The 24,172-nt window shown below is 45.0% G+C and overlaps 1 protein-coding gene and 1 pseudogene across 5 annotated transcripts in view; both read left to right on the plus strand.

Moving 5' to 3' along the window:
- AGBL2 (AGBL carboxypeptidase 2) overlaps positions 1 to 24,172 on the plus strand; it is a 59,947-nt gene that overhangs the window by 30,065 nt on the left and 5,710 nt on the right. For all 5 annotated transcript variants that reach the window (XM_053561758.1, XM_053561760.1, XM_053561761.1 and 2 more), the window contains 6 exons: positions 8,796 to 8,922; positions 9,857 to 9,957; positions 11,006 to 11,136; positions 17,229 to 17,295; positions 18,684 to 18,812; positions 20,191 to 20,298. In XM_053561758.1, coding sequence (XP_053417733.1) covers positions 8,796 to 8,922; positions 9,857 to 9,957; positions 11,006 to 11,136; positions 17,229 to 17,295; positions 18,684 to 18,812; positions 20,191 to 20,298 — 663 coding nt within the window. The remainder of the gene's footprint in view (positions 1 to 8,795; positions 8,923 to 9,856; positions 9,958 to 11,005; positions 11,137 to 17,228; positions 17,296 to 18,683; positions 18,813 to 20,190; positions 20,299 to 24,172) is intronic.
- LOC128565356 (growth/differentiation factor 9-like) lies at positions 22,246 to 23,329 on the plus strand (annotated as a pseudogene).

Here is a 24,172-nt window from a genome sequence, read left to right on the forward strand (position 1 = left end):
TTGAGCTCAGGTGTTTGAGACAAGCCTGAGCAAGAGAACCCATCTCTACTAAAAGCAGAAAAACTTAGCCAGGCATTGTGGCGGGCACCTGTAGTCCCAGCTGCTTGGAAGGCTGAGGTAGAAGTATTGCTTGAGCCCAAGAGTTTGAGGTTGCTATGATCTAGCAATGCCAGGCACTCTAGCCTGGGGTAACAGACTGGAACTCTGTCTCAAAAAAAAAAAAAAATTTTTTTTAATATATATATATTTAGAAATGGGGTCTCACTATACTGCCCAGACGGGTCTTGAACTCCTAGCCTCAAGCAGTCTTCCTATCTCAGCCTTCCAAAGTGCTAGGGCTACAGGTGTGAATCACCATACCAGGCCATTATTTGGGATTTTGCATGCCTTTTTATTACCTTAGGTAAATGCCAGCAACCTAGACGTCAAGCATTTAGAAAGATCTGGTTTTCAAAATTCCTGTGTCTATCAACATCAATTGATGAACAGATAAATAGAACTGTGGTAGTAGGGCCGGGCATGGTGGCTCATGCCTGTAATCCTAGCACTCTGAGAGGCCAAGGTGAATGGATTGCCTGAGCTTACGAGTTGGAGACCAGCTTGAGCCAGAGTGAGACCTCATCTCTAAAAATAGCCGGCTATTGTAGCGGACGCCTGTAGTCCCAGCTACTTGGGAGGCTGAGGCAAGAGAATCGCTTAAGCCAAAGAATTTAAGGTTGCTGTGAGCTATTACATGACGGCACTCTACTGGGGATGACAAAGTGAGACTCTCAAAAAAAGAAAAAAAAAATGTAGTAGATTCATTCATACATGGAATGTTATTTAAAATATTGATACTGGGGTGGCGCCTGTGGCTCAAGGAGTAGGGCGCCTGTCCCATATGCTGGAGGTGGTGGGTTCAAACCCAGCCCCAGCCAAAAACCACAAAAAAAAAAAAAAAAAAAGAAGAAGATACTGTAGGACATGGATAAAACTTAAACACATCATGGTAAGTGAAAGAAGCCAGATACAAGAGACCACATATTATATGACTCAATTATTTGAAATGTTTACAAGTTGGCAAGTCAGAGACAGAAAGTAGTGATTGCCCTGGATGGTAGGGGAAAAGTGAAATGAAGAGTAGCTGCTAATGAGTATTGGGTTTTTTCTGAGGGATGAAATGTTCTAAACCTGGGTTGTAGTAATAGTTGAACGATTCTGTGAATATACTTACCCATTGAATTTTACATCCTAAGCAAGTGAATTTATGGTATGTGAACTATATCTTAATAAAGATGATTTTCAGAAATTGTTCTGGATGCCTCACCTGGGGCATGAATTGAAATGCTTAGTAGGTAGTTATCTGTCACCTTTAATCCTGAGGTTGGCCCTGGAAGAAGAGGTGAAGGATAAGAAAAATGCTAATATCATATGGAAACAGAGAAGGTTATGTAGGCTGGGTACAGTGGCTCATGCCACTGTAATCCTAGCACTTTGGGAGACTGAGGTGGGAGGATCATTTGAGGATAGAAGTTCCAGATCAGCCTGAGCAACATAATAAGACCTTATCCCTACAAAAAATAGAAAACTTGAGATACAACATGGCAGACAGATCCTAATGCTTTCTATCAAGGGACCACCATGGAGGTCTTAGTGCAGGACACTGCCTCAGGGAAGGCAGGGGGCCACCCTTCCTGCCTCTTTCTTTTCTGTCCGGTGTTGGCAGTGTTTCAGGCTTCCACATCCAGGATGAAGATAGTAAACAAGTTGGGCGGTGCCTGTGGCTCAGGGAGTAGGGTGCCGGACCCATATACCAAGGGTGGCAGGTTCAAACCCAGCCCCAGCCAAACTACAACAAAAAATACCCAGGCGTTGTGGCGGGTGCCTGTAGTCCCAGCTACTGGGAGGCTGAGGCAAGAGATTCTCTTAAGCCCAAGAGTTTGAGGTTGCTGTGAGCTGTGATGCCATAGCACTCTATCGAGGGCAACATAATGAGACTGTCTCAAAAACAAACAAACAAAAAAGGTCGAAAAACTGAGGCAAGAGGATCACTTAAGCCCAAAAGTTGGAGGTTGCTGTGAGCTATGACACCACAGCTCTCTGCCAGGGCAACAGCTTGAGGCTCTGTCTCAAAAACAAAATATTTTTTAATAAATAAATAAAAAAGCAAAAAAAATTATGTACTATATGTACCAGTTATATAAATCCCTTGATCATATGCACAGAAATGGAATATTTCACAGAGATGTAAAACCAGAAAATATAATAAAGCAGGATGTCCTGAAATTATGGGACTTTGGGTCCTGCTAGAGTACCTATTCCAAGCAGCCATACACTGAATATGTCTCTATTAGCTGGTACTGGGCCCCAGAGTGTCTCTTCACTGATAGGTTCTACATGTACAAGATGGACCTTTGGAGCACTGACTGTGTGTTCTACGAGATTGCCAGAAACAGTCCCTAAAGCAAGAGGAGGACCATCCTAAGAGACAAGGACGGGCCTGCATAATGGAACTCCCAACTAAAGCTTTCAGAAGTGTCCAAATTGTCATTTTACTTCAGCCCCACACTGCAGTCAGCGTTTGGATCTGGAATAAATGGAAAAGTCCCAGTGTTGAGGCGCTTGAAGTGTGTTGGTGCAAACAAGGAGACAGATCCACAGAAGGACATGAAACCTGCCCTAAATCAGTATGGCTTGCGCACCATAGAAAGGAAAGGTGGAGAGTACTGAGCAGCTGATACCTGTGCAGCTCTGTGGAGGGGAAAGCCAGGACTCAGAGAGAGTGCTGCTCTTCGGACCAGCCCACACCACTGGGCCAGAGCTGTTGACGGGGAGCTGCTCTGAGGCCCACGTGTGTTTGCAGCCCCAAAACAGCTATAGTTTGTGTTCCAGTCCAATATATTTGTAAAACCACCTCATTCCAGGGTTTTCATTTCCATAACATAAGAATTCTGGGGTGGCGCCTGTGGCTCAGTGAGTAGGGCACCGGTCCCATATACCAAGGGTGGTGGGTTCAAACCCAGCCCCAGCCAAACTACAACAAAAAAATAGCCAGGCATTGTGGCGGGCACCTGTAGTCCCAGCTACTCGGGAGGCTGAGGCAAGAGAATTGCTAAGTCCAAGGATTTGGAGGTTGCTGTGAGCTGTGACACCAGGGCACTCTACTGAGGGTTAATAAGTGAGACTCTGTCTCAAAAAAACAAAACAAAACAAAAAAGAATTCTGGGCAGGGACTATTTTGTGACTTTTTTTTTTTTTTTTTAAGAGATAGAATCTAACTTTGTTGCCCTCGGTAGAGTGCTGTGGGTGGCTTCACAGCTCACAGCAACCTCCAACTCCTAGGCTTAGGCAATTCTTTTGCCTCAGCCTCCTGAGTAGCTGGGACTACAGGCGCCTGCCACAACCCTGGCTATTTTTCTGTTGCAGTTTGGCCAGGTTTGAACCCTTGGTATATGGGGCTGGCGCCCTAGTCACTGAGCCACAAGCACTGCCCATATTTTGTAACTTTGTATATGAATCAAACACACTAGGATTCATGTAAAAAAAAAAAAGAAAACTTAGCTGGGAGGGTGGTACCTGTGGCTCAAGGAGTAGGGTGCCAGCCCCATATACCGGAGGTGGCAGGTTCAAACCCTGCCCCAGCCAAAAACTTAGCTGGGTATGGTAGTGCATGCCTATAGTCCCAGCTACTTGGGAAGCTGAGGCAGGAGGATCAGTTGAGCCCAGGAGTTTAAGGTTGCAGTGAGATACGATGAGGCCACTGCATTATAGCCTGGGCAACAGAGCAAGGTACTGTCTAAAAAAATATTTTAAATACGGGCGGCGCCTGTGGCTCAGTCGGTAGGGCGCCGGCCCCATATACCGAGGGTGGCGGGTTCAAACCCAGCCCCGGCCAAACTGCAACCAAAAAATAGCCGGGCGTTGTGGCGGGCGCCTGTGGTCCCAGCTACTCGGGAGGCTGAGGCAAGAGAATCGCTTGAGCCCAGGAGTTGGAGGTTGCTGTGAGCTGTGTGAGGCCACGGCACTCTACCGAGGGCCATAAAGTGAGACTCTGTCTCTACAAAAAAAAAAAAAAAAAAAAAATATTTTAAATACAAAACAAAGACCCAGAGAAAAACAACACCATTTGCAATATCTTTCAAAAAAAGAAAGAAAGATGGAAGGAAATGAGGGAAGGAAGGGAGGGAGAGAAGGAGGAATGAATGAATGATGGAATGATATAATACAAGATCACAACTGGCTGGGGGAGGCTGAGACATGAGGATCACTTGAGCCCAGGAGTTCTGTGCTGTAGTGTGCTCTGCAGTCTGGCATTCACGAGTTGGGCATCATTATGATGACCTCCTAACAGTGGAGGACTGCTAGTTTGCCTAAGAAGGGGTGAACTGGCCCAGGTTGGAAATGGAGTAAGTCAAAACTCCTGTACATTTGTCAATAGCCATTGCACTCCAGCCTGGACAACATAAACATAGGAACACTGTATCTTTCTCTCTCTCTCTCTCTTTGTTTTTTTGTTGTTTTTTTTTTGAGCAGTCTCACTATGTCACCCTCGGTAGAGTGCTGTCACAACTCAGCAACCTTCAACTCTTAGGCTTAAGCGATTCTCTTGCCTCAGCCTTCCAAGTAGTACTTCCTGTAGTGCCCACAATAATCCCTGGCTATTTTTTTGTTGTATCCTGTTGTTTGGCAGGCCCAGGCTGGGTTTGAACCCACTAGCCTTGGTACATGTGGTCGGCTCCCTAGCCACTTAGCTATAGGCACCAAGCCAAGATCACATCTCTTTATGTTTTTGGATTTTTTTTTTTTTTTTTGAGACACAGTCTCACTTTGTCATCCTCAGTAGAGTGCTGGGCCTCACAGCTCACAGCAACCTTCAACTCTTGGACTTAAGCAACTCTCTCGCCTCAGCCTCCCAAGTACCTGGGACTACAGGTGCCCACCACAACCCCTGGCTATTTTTTGTTGTTGTAGTTGTCATTGTTGTTTGGCAGGCCCAGACCGGGTTCAAACCCACTAGCCTTGGTGCATGTGGTCGGCTGACTAGCCACTGAGCTATAGGCACTGAGCCAAGATTGCATCTCTTTGTTTTGGGGTTTCTTTTTGTTGTTTTTTTTTATTTGAGACATCGTCTCACTTTGTCACCCTCGGTAGAGTCCCGGGCCTCACAGCTCACAGCAACGTCTAACTTTTGGCTTAAGCAACTCTCTTGCCTCAGCCTCCCAAGTAGCTGGGACTGCAGGCACCCGCCACAACACTTGGCTATTTTTTGTTGTAGTTATCATGGTTGTTCAACAGGCCTGGGCTAGGTTTGAACCCACCAGCCTCAGTGTATGTGGCTGGCGCTGTAACCACTGTGCTACAGTCACCGAGCCAACATAAAAGTTTTTAATAGTTTGCTAAGAACTTTGTGACAGTTGGCCATATACAGATAATCTGCACTGATTTAGAAGTTGATTTTTTGCATTATGAATAAATCTACAGGGTGATGCCCGTAGCTCAGTGGGTAGGGCACTGGCCACATACACTAATACTGGCAGATTCAAACCTGGCCCAGGCCAACGGAAAAAACAGTAACAACTGCAACAAAAAAAATAGCCGGGGCTCATCACCCATGGCTCAAGTGGCTAAGGCGCCAGCCACATACACCTGAGCTGGCGGGTTCGAATCCAGCCCGGCCCACCAAACAACAATGACGGCTGCAACCAAAAAATAGCCGGGCGTTGTGGTGGGTGCCTGTAGTCCCAGCTACTTGGGAGGTGTAGGCAGGAGAATCGCTTGAGCCCAGGAGTTGGAGGTTGCTATGAGCTGTAATGCCACGGCACTCTACCCAGGGCGACTACTTGTCTCAAAAGAAAAAAGAAAAATAGCTGGCCGTTGTGGTGGATGCCTGTAGTCCCAGTTACTTGGAAGGCTGAGGCAAGAGAATCGCTTGAGCCCAAGAGTTTGAGGTTGCTGTGAGCTATGTCGCCACGGCACTCAACCCAGGGTGACAGCTTGAGACTCTGTCTCAAAAATAAATAAATTAAATGGAGCAGCACCTGTAGCTGAGTGGGTAGGGCGCCCCCCACCCCCATATACCGAGAGTGGCGTGTTCAAACCTGGCCCCAGCCAAACGGCAACAAAAAAATAGCCGGGCGTTTTGGCTGGTGCCTGTAGTCTAGGCTACTCAGGAGGCTGAGGCAAGAGAATCGCCTAAGCCCAGGAATTGGAGGTTGCTGTGAACTGTGTATCGCCCCCTACTGAGGACGATAAAGAAAGACTCTGTCTCTACAAAAAAAAAATAATAAATAAATTAATTAATTAAATTAAATAAATAGATCTACAAGATGTAGCTTCAGGCTGGGCATGGGGGGATCATATCTGTAATCTTAGCACTTTGGGATGTTAAGATGGGAGGGTTATTTGAGGTCAGGAGTTCTAGACCAGCCTGAGCAACATACTGAGACCCTCATCTCTACAAAAATCAGTAGGCATAGTGGCATATGCCTGTAATCCCAGCTACTTGGGAGGGTAAGGCAAGAGAATCACTTGAAGCCCAGGAGATTAAGGCTTCAAGTGATTTATGGTCATACCACTGTACTCCAGCCTTGAGTGACAGAGAAAAATCTTTAAAATATATATAGATACATATATTCTCCCCATCCCCAGAAAGAAGAAAGTAGGTTGGATTTAGAAAAGCATTTAAATGATAGTGCAAAATTTCTCGCTTAATAATGTGTGAGACAGGCTCGGCCCCTGTAGCTCAGGGGCTAGGGCGCCAGCCACATACACTGGAACAGGCAGGTTCAAACCCAGCCCGGTGACTGCCAAACAACAATGACAACTATAACAACAACAGCAAAAATAGCCAGGCAATGTGGTGGGCACCTGTAGTCCCAGCTACTTGGGAGGCTGAGGCAAGAGAATTGCTTAAGCCCAGGAGTTAGAGGTTGCTGCGAGCTGTGACGCCATAGCACTCTACCAAGGGTTACATAGCGAGACTCTGTCTCAAAAAAAATGCGTGAGACAGCCAGGGGCAGTGGCTCCTAGCACTCTGGGAGGCCAAGGTGGGCAGATTGCTTGAGCTTAGGAGTTCAAGACAAGCCCGAGCAAGAGGGAGAGACCCCATCTCTAACAAAAATAGCTGGGTGTTGTGGCAGACACCTGTAGTCCCAGCTACTCAGGAGACTGAGGCAAGAGGATTTCTTGAGCTAGAGAGTTTGAGGTTGCTGTGAGCTATGACACCACAGCACTCTACCCCAAGGTGACTGAGTGAGACTCTGTCTCTAAAAATTAAAAAGAATAAAAATTTTTTTAAAAAGAATGTGATACAGATATTTTGTATTGCTCTTGTTTCAAAAATATAGAGAGAGGAAGTTTTCCTTCCTACCTCCCTTCTTTTATTTTCAAATGATCATATGTAGAACCCACATCTAAAACAAATTAATTGAAGTGGAGAGAGAGCTTGGAAAGTTGCCCCATTTCCCTTAGTCTTTTTTTTTTTTTTTTTTTTGAGACAGAGCCTCAAGCTGTTGCACTGGGAAGAGTGCCATGGCATCACAGCTCACAGCAACCTCCAACTACTGAGGTTAAGCGATTCTCTTACCTCAGTCTCCCAAGTAGATGGGACTACAGGCACCCGCCACAAGACCCAGCCATTTTTTGGTTGTAGTTGTCATTGCTATTTGGCAGGGCCAGGCTGGACTCAAACCCGCCAGCTCTGGTGTATGTGGCTGGTACCTTCGCTGCTTGAGCTACAGGCGCCAAGCCATTTCCCTTAGTCTTGGAAGCAGATAATGCCCTGAGGCTCCTCACTAGAACCCCTAAATTCCACAGAGCATATTTTAAAAATCATTAGAGATACCAACTCTAAAACATTTCAGCAGGATAGGATAGGTAAGATTAGATGCAAAGTGTATGTTATAGGCTCCAACCAAGTGAGGAAAAGGGTTAGGGTCTTTTATAGACAGTGGAGGAGACTGAGCTTGAAGTGATGAGAGTTCCTGGCAGAGATTGTAGGGATAAGGAATACACATATTATATAGAGCAAATAAACCCACTAGATCCAAGGGTTTATGGGGAGTGGCATAAAATAAGTCTTAGAAAAACTGGCTCCTACCTTGAATGCCAACCAGATGTTCTAAGAACCTAGCCCTACAAAATTCTAGGGGGAAGTAATGAGGAGGGAAGAGGAAGGAAGGTTCATGAGTAAATTAAGTTTGGAAAATAATATGTAAATTGACTCTCTTTCCTTTGGAAGATCACCAGCCGCAATAGCATATTAAATGCTCTGAGAAGTCTTGCAGAGAAAACCTGTTTTATTATTTTTTTTAAATTTTTTTTGTAGAGACAGAGTCTCACTTTATGGCCCTCGGTAGAGTGCCGTGGCCTCACACAGCTCACAGCAACCTCCAACTCCTGGGCTTAAGCGATTCTCCTGCCTCAGCCTCCCGAGTAGCTGGGACTACAGGCGCCCGCCACAACGCCCGGCTATTTTTTGGTTGCAGTTTGGCCGGGGCCGGGTTTGAACCCACCACCCTTGGTATATGGGGCCAGCACCCTACTCACTGAGCCACAGGCGCCGCCCCAGAAAGCCTGTTTTATTTTGTTAACTCTTTATCGCCCTGATTAACATGAACTCCTTCATGTTATGACCACTGAACTCCTTATTTCCCTGTAATACCTATTAACATCCCTCAGAATTAGTATTTTATGGAACATGCTTTAGGAAATAATACATAAACCCCAAGGGAACTATTCTTGTATCATATTAACAAATCTGAGACATTTTACATTGACCGATTTATGATTAATGGAGAATTTGGATTTCTCTTTAGTTCTCCTTTCATAGTTGTAATTTTAAGGTCCAAAAGTGCAAAGAAGGAACAGGAAGAGTTGTGATGTGGCGGATGGGAATCCTAAACAGCTACACTGTGGAGTCTACTTTTGGCGGGTCCACCCTGGGTATGCTCCCCTTTGAATGTCATAGGCCAACATGGCAAGTGAAAGCCAAGCAAAGCACCAGGGGAGATGAAATGCCTTTGAATGCTGGGGAGATAACCAACACAGAGAATTATCTTCTCTAGCCTTATGCTAAAACTGAGTACTCAAAAAGTGAATGTGAAATATAATACCTAACGGGGCAGTATAGTATAGTGATTGCTCAAGACCTGGAATTAGAGAATGAGACCCTGTCTCTAAAAAATAGCCCGGCATTGTGGCAGGCACCTGTAGTCCCAGCTACTGGAGAGGCTGAGACAAGAGAATCATTGAGCCCAAGAGTTTGAAGTTGCTGTGAGCTATGACACCACAGCATTCTACTAAGGGCAGGTCAACAAAGTGAGACTCTGTCTCAAAAAAAAACACAAAAAAACTCTGAACCCATAGCTCAGTAGTTAGGACACCAGCCACATGCACCGGGGCTCATTCAAACCCAGCCCAGGCCTGCTAAACAACAATGACCAACAACAACAAAAAGAAAATAGCCAGGCATTGTTGTGGGCACCTATAGTCCCAGCTACTTGGGAGGCTGAGGCAAGGGAACTGCTTACGCCCAAGAGTTGGAGGTTGCTGTGAGCTGTGATGCAATAGCACTCTACCAATGGCAACATAGTAAGACTCTGTCTCAAAAAAAAGCAATGATTATAGTACTGCATTATAGGTACTTCTTAATGAAATAGTGCATAAAGCACCTGCCATAGTGCCTACCACAAAGTAAAACCTCCTGATTAGAAGCTTTTTCGTGGTCAAAGGTTCTTCTGAATCAAACTAAAATTAGATGAGCTACCCTGTCTAGAAGCATATCACAGAATTGGGTATTTTTAAAAAGGTATTTATAACTTAGATTTGCATTCAATCATTAAAATTTAATTTAAAATGCTTATGAAATTTTTTCCAGGTAGTAAAAGAGACACCCACTTTACCACTGAAGATTTGAAGTCCCTAGGTTATCTTGTCTGTGACACTCTTCTTGATTTCTGTGATCCCGACCAAACCAAGGTAAAAAATAATGTTTCAAGGGCGACACCTGTGGCTCAAAGAGGTAGGGCGCCGGCCCCATATGCTGGAGGTGGTGGGTTCAACCCAGCCCTGGAAAAAATAATGTTTCAAGAAATGTGGGCTCAGTGCCTGTGGCTGAAGCAGCTAAGGCACTAGCTATATACACCTTAGCTGGCAGGTTCGAATCCAGCCCAGACCTGCCAAACAACCATGATGGCTGCAACCAAAAAATAGCCAGGCGTTGTGGCGGGCGCCTGTAGTCCCAGCTACTTGGGAGGTCGAGGCAGGAGAATCCCTTGAGCCCAGGAGTTGGAGGTTGCTGTGAGCTGTGATGCCATGGCACCCTATCCAGGGCAACAGCTTGAGGCTCTGTCTCAAAAAGAAAAAGAAAGAAATGTGGTGATAGGCCAAGCTTGGCAGCTCATGCCTGTAATCCTAGTACTCTGGGAAGCTGAGGCAAGAGATCCATTGAGTTCAGGAGTTTGAGACCAACCTGAGCAAAAGTAAGACCCTGTCTGTACTCAAAATGAAAAACTGAGACAAGAGGATCACTTAAGCCCAAGACTTTGAGGTTGCTGTGAACTATAACTCCACCGCACCTGACCTGAGGGAGGAGTATTTCTTGAGTCAAGGACACTCAGGTTGCCATGAGCTAGGATTGTACCACTGTACTTTAGCCTGAGTGACAAAGCAGGACACTATCCCTAAAATAATAATAATAATAGGCTCAGCGCCCGTAACACAGTGGTTTGAACCTAGCCTGGGTCAGCTAAACAACAATGACAACTACAACAAAAAATAGCCGGGCCTTGTGGCGGGCCCCTGGAGTCCCAACTACTGGGAGTCTGAGGCAAGAGAGTCTTTTAAGCCCGGGAGTTTGAGGTTGCTGTGAGCTGTGACGCCACGGCACTTTACCAAGGGCAACATAGTAAGACTGTGTCTCAAAAAAAAAACAAAACGATAATAATAAGCCTTTCAGCATATTTTTAGAAAGTATTTGATGAATAAATGACTTACCAAAATCTTTTTTTTTTTTTCACTTTCACAGTTTACTCAGTGTCTAGCAGAGCTTAAGGCACTCTTACAACAGGAAATCCACAAGAAATTCAATGCACTTGGACAAGATTTGGATTTAGAAGGAAGTTGGAGTGACATCTCTTTGTCTGACATTGAATCCAGGTAACAAAGAAACACCAGAGTTTATTTTTTTAAATAAATTTGTTGCTTTGTTTGATCTGTTATTTTCTTAGTCTTGATTTTGGACTACAAATGTGAATAAGTAAGTTCATCATACTCTTTAGTTCACAGCACCCTTAAATATACTTCATTTCTTTAGCAATTATGTATTGAGTGCATGCTGTAGAGGAGTATCATGATCTGACTTAGGTTTTAGTTTCAAAAGGAACATTCTGGATATTGTGCGAAAAATAGATTGTGAAGAAGAAAGGTCTAAGCAGGGAGACTCAATAGGAGGCTTTTGCATTAGTATAGGTAAAAGGTGATGGTGGCTTAGACCAAAGCAATAGTAATAGTTATGGGGGGAGATGTGAATTGGTTGGGTTGTAGATATATTTTGAAATAAAAACATTAGAGTTTGCTTATGGATTGGATATGGGACACACTCACACACAAAAGAGAAAGAATGACTCCACGATTGGCTGGAATTGCCTTTAACTGAGATGGGGAAAATCAAGGGAGTGGAAAAGGTTAGAGAGATGGTGAAGATTAGGAGTCTAGTGTTGGACTTGTTAAGTTTGAGAAGTCCATTAGACATTTAATGGAGATACTGAATAAGCAGTTGGATATATGGGTCTGTTATTCAATGGAGAAGTCCAGTAAAGAGAGTCATCATCGGATAGATATTATATATATATATATATATATATTCTTTTTTTTTTTTTTTTTGAGACAGAGTCTCAAGCTGTTGCCTGGGTAGAGTGCTGTGGTGTCTAGCTCACAGCAACTTCCAACTTGGGCTCAAGCAATCCTCTGCTCAGTTTTTCTGTTTTTAGTAGATATGGGGGGTCTCACTTTTGCTCAGGCTGGTCTCAAACTCGTGAGCTCAAGCAATCCACCTGCCTCAGCCTCCCAGAGTGCTAGGATTACAGGCATAAGTAGATAGATATTATTTAAACCTTAAGAGTGGGTAGGATCCCAGGAGTTTGAAGCTATAGTGTGACCAGGCCACTGCACTCCAGCGTGGGTGACAGAGTGAAACCTTGTCTCTAAAAAATAAAATCATTTCAATGTCCATTCCAATTCACTCATATAAAAAGCCCAACACCCTATAATGACCTGCAAAGCTATAGGATCTAGCTACCTGATATCTTAATGGCCTCTACCCTTTCCTTTTCAGATTCTGCTACTGCCACACTGGCCTCACTCTTGGTCAGACTTGCCAGGCCCTCTTCTGCCTTAGGGCCTTTGAACTTGAAATTTTTTATGCCTGGAATGCTCTTTCCCCAGATATCCATATGGCTAATTCCTTCACCCTCTTTCAAGTCTTGGCTTAAGTGTCACCTTTTTCTTTCTTTTTTTTTTTTAGAGACAGAGTCTCACTTTGTCACCCTCGGTAGAGTGATATGACATCACAGCTCACAGCAACCTTCAGCTCTTGGGCTTAGGCAATTCTCTTGCCTTAGCCTCCCGAGTAGCTGGGACTATAGGCACCCACCACAATGCCCGGCTATTTTTTTGTTGCAGTTTGGCCGGGGCCGGGTTTGAACCCACCACCCTCAGTATATGGGGCCTGCACCCTACTCACTGAGCCACAGGCGATGCCCAATGTCACCTTTTCAATATGGCCCATACTCATTACTCTAATACTGCAAATTGCCTTCCTATTCCCATTCCTGCCACTCCTTATCCTCTTTAGGTGCTCTACTTTTTTCTGTAGCATTTATATCCTCTTTAATTCTGTATCATTTAAGTCTTTATCATGTCTACTGTTTATTGTCTGTCTCCTCCCACTAGGAGATAGGTTCTACAAGGTCAGAGATCTTGACTTTGTTCACCTCTGTATCTCATGCAACTAGAGCAGTACCTGTTCTGTACCTAGCACAGAGGGAGAGCTCAATAAATATTTGTTGAATTTAGTATACAGGATCTCAACTCCACCCTCATAGTCTCTATGACTATTTTGGGAAGCTCCCAGATGGGTGGGCATCTCTCGAGTGTTCAAGAGCACCTCCCACTCCAGCTTACTGGCCAGTATGCCTCAAGGCTAATGCAGATGCCCCCAGGTTTCTGGCTGGGCACAGAGGTCTTCTGCCAGAGGCTGCACTGTAGTCTGTGGTAGATAGTAGAAAGGGGGTTGCTCTCCTATTCCGTGTGGCATTGACATCTGCTTTAAAAGTGTTCTAGGTGAGTCTCCTGATGAACCTTAAGTGAAATCATCAGGCCAGGTAGGGTGCCCCATTCATCATGTCACCCCTTCCCCTTTCTCAGAATCCTTTGCCTAAACTTCCAAGACCACTGCACAACCATTCCTTTCCACTTTTCAGCTTCCAAAACAAAATGCACTCTGAATATCAACTGATAGGGCCCAAAGTTAATCAACTCAGAAACAGCCAGATTCTGTATTTTAGCTGACTCAGCAGGGACACGCTGATGCATTTAATGAAGTTTTTTTGTTTTGTTTGGAGACAGAGTCTCACTTTGTCACCCTCAGTAGAGTGCCATGGCATCATAGGTCACAGCAATCTCAAATTCTTGGGCTTAAGCGATTTTTTTTTTTTTTTTTTTTTGTAGAGACAGAGTCTCACTTTATGGCCCTTGGTAGAGTGCTGTGGCCTCACACAGCTCACAGCAACCTCCAACTCCTAGGCTTAAGGCGATTCTCTTGCCTCAGCCTCCCAAGTAGCTGGGACTACAGGCACCCGCCACAACGCCCGGCTATTTTTTTGGTTGCAGTTTGGCCAGGGCCGGGTTTGAACCCGCCACCCTTGGTATATGGGGCCGGCGCCTTGCCGACTGAGCCACAGGCACCGCCCCTTAAGCGATTCTTTTGCCTCAGCCTCCCGAGTAGCTGGGAATACAGGCACCTGCCACAATGCCCAGCTATTTTTAGAGACAAGGTCTCACTGGCTCAGGCTGGTCTCAAATTCCTGAGCTCAGATAATCCACCCACCTTGGCCTCCCAGAGTGGTAGGATTACAGGCGTGAGCCACAGTACCAGGCTTGATGAAGAATTATTGGAGCCAGTTTGCCAGGCTCTGCATTACAAAGCTGGCTATCATAAACTTCCAAAGGGCTCTACCTATGCATTCTCACAATTGCCCAGAAAAGTAGGCTGTGAGTGTACAAGCCCAGTTTCAGTTTCCTCTAGGTGTTCACACATGTGGTTTTTAACACTTTGGGGAACACACTGCATCTACTGCTTTAATCCTATTTGTTAAAGCTTTCTGTTTTCTCCCAAAGGGACTGCAGAAACTATTATCTAGTGGCCTCAAAGGCTACTCTTGCCTTGAAAACCTTGGTGAAAACAAGGAATTGGGACTTAGATCTGAGAGGATAGGGTGTTCTTCCTGCTATCTTGCTGTGGGACTCCTCAGTGCGCACTGAGGGGAGCAAGGAGAACGTAAACAGAAATGCTGACTTTTCCCAGGTTATTTGAGTTTGTTGCCTAAGAAACATTTTTTTTTTTTTTTTGGAGGCAGAGTCTCACTCTGTGGCCCTGGGTTGAGTGCTGTGACTTCATAGCTCACAGCAACCTCAAACTCTTGCGCTTAAATGATCCTCCTACCTCAGCATCCTGAGTAGCTGGGACTACAGGCATCCAGCACAATGCCCAGCTAATTTTTCTATTTTTAGTAGTAAAGGGGTTTCACCCTTGCCCAGGCTGTTCTCAAACTCCTGAGCTCAAGCAATCCACCAGCCTTGGCCTCCTGGAGTGCTAGGATTATAGATGTGAGATACTGAGCCTAGCATTTTTTTTTTTTTTTTTGATACAGAGTTGCCCTAGGCTAGAGTGCCTCAAACCCCTAGGCTCATGTGATCTTGCCTCAGCCTCCTGAGAGGTTTGGACTACAGGTGCCTGCCACAATGCTCAACTAGTTTTTCAAATTTTAGTAGCAATGGGGTCTCACTTTTGCTCAGGCTGGTCTTGAACTCCTGAGCTCAAGCAATCCACCCACCTCGGCCTCCTAGAGTGCTGGGATTACAGGGGTGAGTCACCACACCTGGCCAAGAAACTTTTTTTTTTTTTTTTAGTTTTATTTTTTGCAGTTTTTGGCCAGGGTTGTGTTTGAACCTGCCACCTCTGGTATATGGGACTGGTGCCCTACTCCTTTGAGCCACAGGCACTGCCCCCAAGAAACTTTTTATATGTGGATTCTATGTCATGGAGAATAGCTCTCAGTTCTAGCTAACCAAACCCCAGGAAATAAAAAACATAATGTTATACTTAAGCAAAGAACATGATGAAGAAAGAAAAGATTGATTATCTGCATCTGTATTAATCCTAGCCCTTAGAGAAAGAGGGAGGGAAAATGAGGGAAAACATTAGACTGTTCTGTAGATGTATCTACAAAACTTTCGTTTCTTTTTTTTTTCTTTTTTGAGACAGAGTCTCAAGCTGTTGCCCTGGGTAGAGTGCCGTATGGCTCACAGCAACCTCAAACTCTTGGACTTAAGCTATTCTCTTGCCTCAGACTCCCAAGTAGCTGGGACTACAGGTGCCCGCCACAATGTCTGGTTATTTTTTTGTTGCAGTTGTCATTATTGTTTAGCTGGCCTGGGCAGGGTTTGAACCTGCCAGCCTGGGTGTATGTGGCCAGCAACCTACCCACTGAGCTATGGGTGCCACCTATAAAACTTTTTTTTTTTTTTTCCAGTTTTGGCTGGGGCTGGGTTTGAACCCACCACCTCCAGCATATGGGGCTGGTGCTCTACTCCTTTGAGCCTCAGGCACCGCCCCACCTATAAAACTTTTTTTTTTTTTTTTTTTTTTGCCAGGGCTGGGTTTGAACCCACCACCTCCAGTATATGGGGCCGGTGCCTTACTCACTGAGCCACAGGCGCCACCCCCACCTATAAAACTTTTGAAGAGAGAATTGGGGTGATAAAAGTAATACTCTCAGTCTCTGACCTGCAGATTTTTATTAAATTTATTTGTTTATATACATATAAATTTATTTGTGTCTATATATTTGTTTACTTCCGTGTTTTAGCTCCTTTTAAAATTTTTTTATTTCAAAATATTAAGGAGATACAAATTTTTTTTACATAGATGGCTTCATAATGCTTTAGTCAGGGCGATAAGTATGTCCATTACCTGAATATTCTGTTTTTTGTTTTTTTTTTTTGAGACAGAGTTTCACTCTGTCACCCTGGATAGAGCGCCATGATGTCATCATAGGTCACAGCAACTTCAAACTCTTGGGCTCAAGTGATCCTCTTGCTTCAGACTTCTGAGTAGCTAGGACTACAGGTTCGCCCCACCACTCCCAGCTAGTGTTTCTATTTTTAGTAGAGATGGGGTCTTGCTCTTGCTCAAGTTGGTCTCAAACTCCTGAGCTCAGGGATCCTCCCGCCTCGGCCTCTCAAGAGTGCCAGGATTTTTTTTTTGTAAAGACAGAGTCTCACTTTATTGCCCTCGGTAGAGTGCTGTGGTATCACAGCTCATAGCACCTCCAACTCTTGGGTTTAGGCGATTCTCTTGCCTCATCCTCCTGAGTAGCTGGGACTACAGGCACCTGCCACAACGCCTAGCTAAAAGTACTAGGATTACAGGCATGAGCCAGCGTGCTGGGCCCTGAATATTGTTCATTATACCTGTTAGGTAGGTTTTTACTCCTATTCCTTCCCCTTGTTTATATATTCGATACATTTTTACAGAGCACCTGGTAGGATCCTGGCTCTCTGAACTGAACCAGCCAGACAGGAATGAATGAGAAAAATTACCTGCTTTCAAATAAATCATAGTCCTCTGCTGTTCTCTAAGATTCTTGAGAAACCTGTGGCCCTTCCCAACCTTTGCCAAGGGCAATGTCACCCATCTGTCCAGTATTTGCTTTGCTGCAGGATTATGAATTCCTTGGTTCTGCCTTGTTCATCTGTATTCTCTGTGCCTAATGCACTGCCTGGCATGCAGGAGGTATTCAGAATAAATAAGCGAATGTGTCTGAAGAATTCTTAATAACTGACACAAAGATGATCAGGCAAATAATAGACTAACTATCCTAATCCTATGTGGCTGGTCTGGTAAATATTATACTTCCTAGACATATTAATGACAGTTATTTCCCTTTTTTCTTTTATTTTGGAAACAGCACCAGTGGTTCTGACAGCTCTCTTTCAGATGGTCTTCCTGTTCACCTACTGAATATAGCAGATGAGGTGAGATTATATTAACTGTTACACCCAGGAAGTAGCAGCCTTAAAAAAAAAAATCACAACAGGCCAGGCGTGGCGGCTCATGCCTATAATCCTAGCACTTTGGGAGGTTAAGGTGGTTGGATCACTTGAGCTCAGGAGTTTGAGACCAGCCTGAGCAAGAGTGAGACCCTGTCTCTACTAAAAATGAAAAACTGAGGCAAGAGGATTGCTTGAGCCCAAGAGTTTGAGGTTGCTATGAGCTATGATGCCACGGGACTCTACCAAGGTTGACAAAGTGAGACTCTGTTTCAAAAAAAGAATCACAACACTACTTGATAATTTGGTGAAATTTTCCAACTGTCCTAAGATCTACAGAAAATGTAGAAAGAGTGTAGTAACTGGTCACCTTGCCCTGGAATCTTTTATTTTGTCCTTTATAAATTTCTTATTTGATTTGTGCAGAAACTTAGAAGTAAAAATAAATAAATATTTCTTGCTTGGCCTGGGCACAGCAGCTCACGCCTATGATCCTAGCACTTTGGGAGACCAAGGCAGGAGGACTGCTTGAGGCCAGGAGTTGAAGACCATCCTGAACAAGAGAGAGACCCCCATCTCTTCAAATATAGAAAAATTAGCTGGACATGGTTCCATGCACTGATAGTCCCAACTACTCAGGAGGCTGAGGCAAGAGGATTGCTTGAGCCTAGGAGGTTAGAGGCTTTCATGAACTATGACGACCCCACTGTACTCTAGCCCAAGCAACAGAGCAAGACCCTGTCTCAATTAAAAAAAAAAAAAGGGAGGAAGGGAGGGGGAAAAAAAAAAAGCAAGGAAAAACAAAAGAAAGAAAAAATAACTTTCTTGCTTAATTATTAAAGCCACTTTATGGTAACAACCAAACTAATGATCAGTTTAAACACATAGTTAATGATCAGTGTTATTTGGATCTGACATTATTGCCATAAGTAATCTGGTTTCATATTGTAAATCACAGATATTTGGTTCTTGGTATACGTTCCCCTTTGGTAGTATATCTGTAATGGTGGGATTTGGGGGTGTTAAGTAGGTAGCAGGTTCTAGTAAGGAAGTAACTAAATTGCTTATTCATTCTTGGGTAATGCGTGGCCTCAGGGCTACATATGGCCCTCTAAATCCCCAAGTATAGCCCCTCAACTGAATCCAAACTTCATAGAACAAATCCCTTCATTAAAAGCACTTGTTCTGTAAAATTTGGAGTCAGTCAAAAGGCTGCACTTAAGGATTTCCGAAGGTCACGGCTCCAAGGCTGGGGGTTCCCCCCGCCCTATAGCATTTGAGTCTTAAGAGTGTTGTGTGAAAAGAGTGGGTGTACCTGGGGGTGGGCATAGCTCTGTCATCTTCAGTGACCAGTTTCTCTACTTCTGGAATAGTTGAATCAGAAGAAGAAGGTGCTTAAGAAGAAAAAAAAGAAGAAGCTGCTTCAATCTAGGAAACAGCGAAATGAGCAGTATCAGAAAAATAACTTCATGCGGGAGTTAAAGTTAACAGAAGATAACCCAGTAAGTAAGTCTTGCTACCTATTTCTACTGTCTGATCTAGAGTATTCTATAGAGGGAGCAGGAAAAGAGGTCAAAGTTACTCCAAACCAGAAGAGGGTTGGGGTTGAGATGGGGATATATTCTATTTTGAGATCAGAGCCTTTCCATGGTTCTTCTGGACATCTCTGAGCAGGTTTCAGTCTTGGCCCACCGAGCCTCTCCTAAACTCTGACGTAGAGAGTCTGGATTTAGACCAAGTCAGAATTTCTATTTTTTTTTTTTTTTTTTTTTGAGACAGAGTCTCACTCTGTTGCCCAGACTAGAGTGCCATGGCAATCAGCCTCAAACTCCTGCACTCAAGTAATCCTTCTGCCTCAGGGAGTAGCTGAGACCAGAGGCCTCTGCCACAATGCCTAGCTAATTTTTTCTATTTTCAGTAAAGATGGTGTCTTGCTCTTGCTCAGGTTGGGCTCGAACTCCTGAGCTCACGGGATCCTCCTGCCTTGGTCTCCCAGAGTGCTTGGATTATAGGTGTGAGCCACCATGCCTGGCCTAAGTCTGGATTTCTAGAGAAAAGAGGTGGTGAGGCCAGGCTTGGTGGCTCACGCCTATAATCCCAGCACTTTGGGAGGCTGAGGTGGGGGGATTGCCTGAGCTCACAAGTTGGAGACTAGCCTGAGCTAGAACAAGACCCCATCTCTAAAAACAGCCAGGCATTGTGGCAGGCGCCTATAGTCCCAAGCTACTTGAAAGGCTGAGGCAACAGAATCACATGAGGCCAAGAGTTAGAGGTTGCTGTGAGCTGTGACACCAGGGCACTTTACTGAGATCAATAAAGAGAGACTCTGAAAAAGAAAGAAAAGAGGTGGTACTGGGAGAGTGGTGGCTGGAGCTAGTCCAAGTGGATTGGTGGCTGAGGGACTAGGTCTAGTCCAGGTAAAAAACAACTTCATAGCTCCCTCTCAGACTTTCTCTGAGTTGTCGTACTCACACCATACATACCGTTTGTTTTCTAAGGACAAAAGCTTACAGAGGCTCAGTGCCCATAGTACACTGGTTACAGCAACAGCCACATGCACCAAACATGGCAGGTCCGAGCCTGGCCTGGGCCAGCTAAACAACAATGACAACTGCAACAAGGAAATAGCCAGGCATTGTGGCAGGCACCTGTGGTCCCAGCTATTCGGGAGGCTGAGGCAAGAGAATCGCTTAAGCCCAAGAGTCTGAGGTTGCTGTGAGCTGTGACGCCATGGCACTCTACCAAGGGCAACATAGACTCTGTCTCAGAAAAAAGAAAAAAAAGAAGTGCTTACAGAACTGGGAGTTTTGCTGTTGGTGAATTGGGTCAATTATGAATGGATCAATTCAAAAAGATTCTCCTTTGATTCGTTCCTTCTAGGAAAGAGCAAGATATGCTTCTACTCTACAAAAGCAGCCTACCTTTTTGAAAAATTCAGAAAATTCCTGTTCTTCAACAATGGAAAATGAAAAACCGAGGTTGAATGAGGTAGTATTTTTGACTCTTTGTCACACAGATTCTCCTGATTTCTCTAATTAGCACATCTCACCCACAGAGTGAAGATACAAAAGTCATTTATATCACCCTTACCTGTCAGTGATACTGGGAGCAGGGGAACATTCAGTTTAGGGGAGACACTGAAAGTGCTTTGGATTAGACACCACTGAAGTCTGACATCGAATATTGGTGATTGGGATTGTATCCCAAGAATGTAAGAACAGGCTGCTTTACTATACATTCATCCATCCATTCACTCGTTTACCTGACCAACAAAATTTACTTTGTTTTATTTTTATTTATTTATTTATTTTTGAGACAGAGTCTCATTCATTCTAGGGTTGAGTGCCGTGGCAACATAGCTCACAGCAACCTCAAACTCTTGGGCTCAAGGGATCCTCTTGTGTCAGCCTCCTGAGTAGCTCAGACTACAGGCGCTTGCCACAATGCCCAGCTAGCTTTCCAATTTTTAGTAGAGACAGGGTCTTGCTGTGGGTCAGGCTGGTCTCAAACTCCTGAGCTCAGGCAATCCACCAGCCTTGGCTTACAAATTTTATTTTTTTTTATTTTTATTTTTTTTGTAGAGACAGAGTCTCATTTTGTCACCCTCGGTAGAGTGCAGTGACATCACAGCTCACAGCAACCTCCAACTCCTGAGTTTAGGCGATTCTCTTGCCTCAGCCTCCCAAGTAGCTGGGACTACAGGCCCCCGCCACAACGCCTGGCTATTTTGTTGTTGTTGTTGCAGTTTGGCCGGGGCCGAGTTTGAAACCATCACCCTCGGCATATGGGGCCAGCGCCCTACCCACTGAGCCACAGGCACCACCTACAAATTTTATTTTAAAATTAACAAAATTTACTGTGGAACTGCTATATGTTAAGCCCTTAACTGGATGCTGGGAATGCAACATTGAACTAAATACTATCCCTGTCTCAAGGACTTTAGAATCTGATGGAGATTTTAACAAGTGAGCAGGAATTATATCATAGAGTAGGATGCAATGGCAGTAGATGAGAGGCACTGAACTAACCTTTAATACTTTAGAGTTTTGTAGCTATAAAATTCTTTTTTTTTTTTTTTTGTAGAGACAGAGTCTCACTGTACCGCCCTCAGGTAGAGTGCCGTGGCGTCACACGGCTCACAGCAACCTCTAACTCTTGGGCTTACGTGATTCTCTTGCCTCAGCCTCCCAAGCAGCTGGGACTACAGGTTCCCGCCACAATGCCCAGCTATTTTTTCTTTTTTTTTTGCAGTTTTTGGCCAGGGCTGGGTTTGAACCTACCACCTCTGGCATATGGGGCCAGTGCCCTACTCCTTTGAGCCACAGGCACTGCCCTAAATTCTTAATTATTTTAATGTATAAAAATAAGTTTTGGGAGGGGCCTGTGACTCGGTGGGTAGGGCACCAGCCACATATACAGAGGGTGGCAGGTTTGAACCCAGCCCTGGCCAAACTGCAACAAAAAAATAGCCGGGTGTTGTGGCGGGCCCCTGTAGTCCCAGCTACTTGGGAGGCTGAGGCAAGAGAATCGTTTAAGCCCAAGAGTGAGGTTGCTGTGAGCTATGACATCACGACAGTATATCAAGGGCAACATAGTGAGACTCTGTCTCAAAAAAAAAAAAAGACTTTAGAAAGAAGACTGGCATGGGGAAATGTGTTCTTCCCTAGATTTTACAAGCCCTGGCACTTCCCGGCGAATTCCTCCTTTGGTTTTGCTGTTTTGCCTGGCCATGTTTTCCTAGTAGCCTTGGTTCTAGGCTTCTAGGGGAGAAGCTCAGATTGCAGCTAGTTCTGAATTGGAATCTGAGGCTGAGCCTTGGTCATTGCTGCAACTGCAGACAGGAGGGATAGATCTGGCCTCCTTTCCCCTCTCTTCAAAGTCCTATCTGATGGGCAAGATAGGGCAGCTAGGCTACAGCCAGACTCCAGAGCCTTGCAATACATGAAGAAGCTCCATAAGGAATATGCTACTCAGTAAGGGATTCCTAAATCCAACAGAAGTCACCTCTACAATACTATTCGGCTCTTCACCCCCTGTGCCCAGCACAAGCAGGCTCCTGGAGACCGGGTGACAGGAATCCTTCCATCAGGGAACCTGCTGTTTAACCTGGATCGTGTTACCACTGTTGAACACTTACTCCAGTCAGTCTTCCTATACACTATCAACAACTCAGTTTCCTTTTCCTCTCCCATTAAATGTGTATGCAACCTGGTGATAAAAGAGCCAAAATCTTCTGGCAAGACTCTCTCTAGAGCTCCATATTCCTTTACTTTTAACTCACAGTTTGAATTTGGAAAGAAACATAAGTGGATTGAGATTGATATAACCACCCTCCTTCAGTCTCTAGTGGCCTCCAACAAGAAGATTCACATGTCTGTAAATTTTACCTGCATGAGACCACCTGCAGCCTCCTTTGGCACAGGATGGCCCATTAACATGACTCTTCTAGTGTTCCCCTCACTGATCTTATATCTGAATGACACAAGTCAGGCTCAGGCTTATCATAGGGGGTATTCCCTTCACTACGAAAGAAGGCCTTTGCAGGTTCCTGACCAGAAGAACAATCTGTCTGCCTATCTTGTGGGAGAAGAGGCGATTTTCCCGTCACCGGAGAGGTCAGGAAACGGCCGACTATGAACTGAAGAAGCCCCTGGTTCCAGCTTCCTTGAATCTGAGTGAATACTTCAATTTCTTTTTCCCCAAAATGAGTGTGAGCTCCATGACTTTAGACTTAGCTTTAGTCAGCTGAAGTGGGACAACTGGATCGTGGCCCCACACAGATATAACCCTCAATAGTGTAAAGGGGACTGTCCCAGGGCAGTTCGGCATCGGTATGGTTCTCCAGTTCACACCGTGGTCCAGAACATCATCTATGAGACACTCAACCCCTCAGTGCTGAGACCATCATGTGTACCTGCCAAATACAGCCCATTTGAGTGTTTTGCCCATTGAGCCCGATGGTTCAATTGCTTATAAAGAATATGAAGACATGATAGCTACTAAGTGCATCTGTCGTTAACAAATGGTCCTCCAAACTAAAATCTTGAGCCTGTTTGACAAAGTAAATGTTGTATCTGCCTGTGCTCTCTGGAGAAAGCTTCATGTGTCAAATCTCTAAATGCAGCGTATGTACTACAACAAGCCTGTGTAGGGCGGTGCCTGTGGCTCAGTGAGTAGGGTGCTGGCCCCATATACCAAGGGTGGTGGGTTCAAACCCAGCCCTGGCCAAATTGCAACAAAAAAATAGCCGGGCGTTGTGGCGGGCGCCTGTAGTCCCAGCTACTTGGGAGGCTGAGGCAAGAGAATCGCCTAAACCCAGGAGTTGGAGGTTGCTGTGAGCTGTGATGCCATGGCACTCTACCGAGGGGGATAAAGTCAAACTCTGTCTCTAAAAAAAAAAACAAGCCTGTGTAGATTAGCACATTCTGTGTATAAAGGGTAACATCAGTTGTTGCTACTGAACCTTTCTATTTTGGATAGCTTTGAATTTTTTCTCTTGGCCTTTTTTTTTTTTGTAGAGACAGAGTCTCACTGTACCGCCCTCGGGTAGAGTGCCGTGGCATCACACGGCTCACAGCAACCTCTAACTCTTGGGCTTAGGCGATTCTCTTGCCTCAGCCTCCCGAGCAGCTGGGACTACAGGCGCCCGCCACAACACCCGGCTATTTTTTTGTTGCCGTTTGGCCGGGGCTGGGTTTGAACCCGCCACCCTCGGCATATGGGGCCGGCACCCTACTCACTGAGCTACAGGCGCCGCCCTCTCTTGGCCTTTTTTAAACAAGAATCTTATTCTTTTTTTTGGGGGGGGGGGAGGTTGCAGTTTTTGGCTGAGGCAGGGTTTGACCCACCACCTCTGGTATAT

This window comes from Nycticebus coucang, chromosome 14 (genome assembly GCF_027406575.1).
Source record: "Nycticebus coucang isolate mNycCou1 chromosome 14, mNycCou1.pri, whole genome shotgun sequence".
Taxonomy (NCBI): Eukaryota; Metazoa; Chordata; class Mammalia; order Primates; family Lorisidae; genus Nycticebus; species Nycticebus coucang.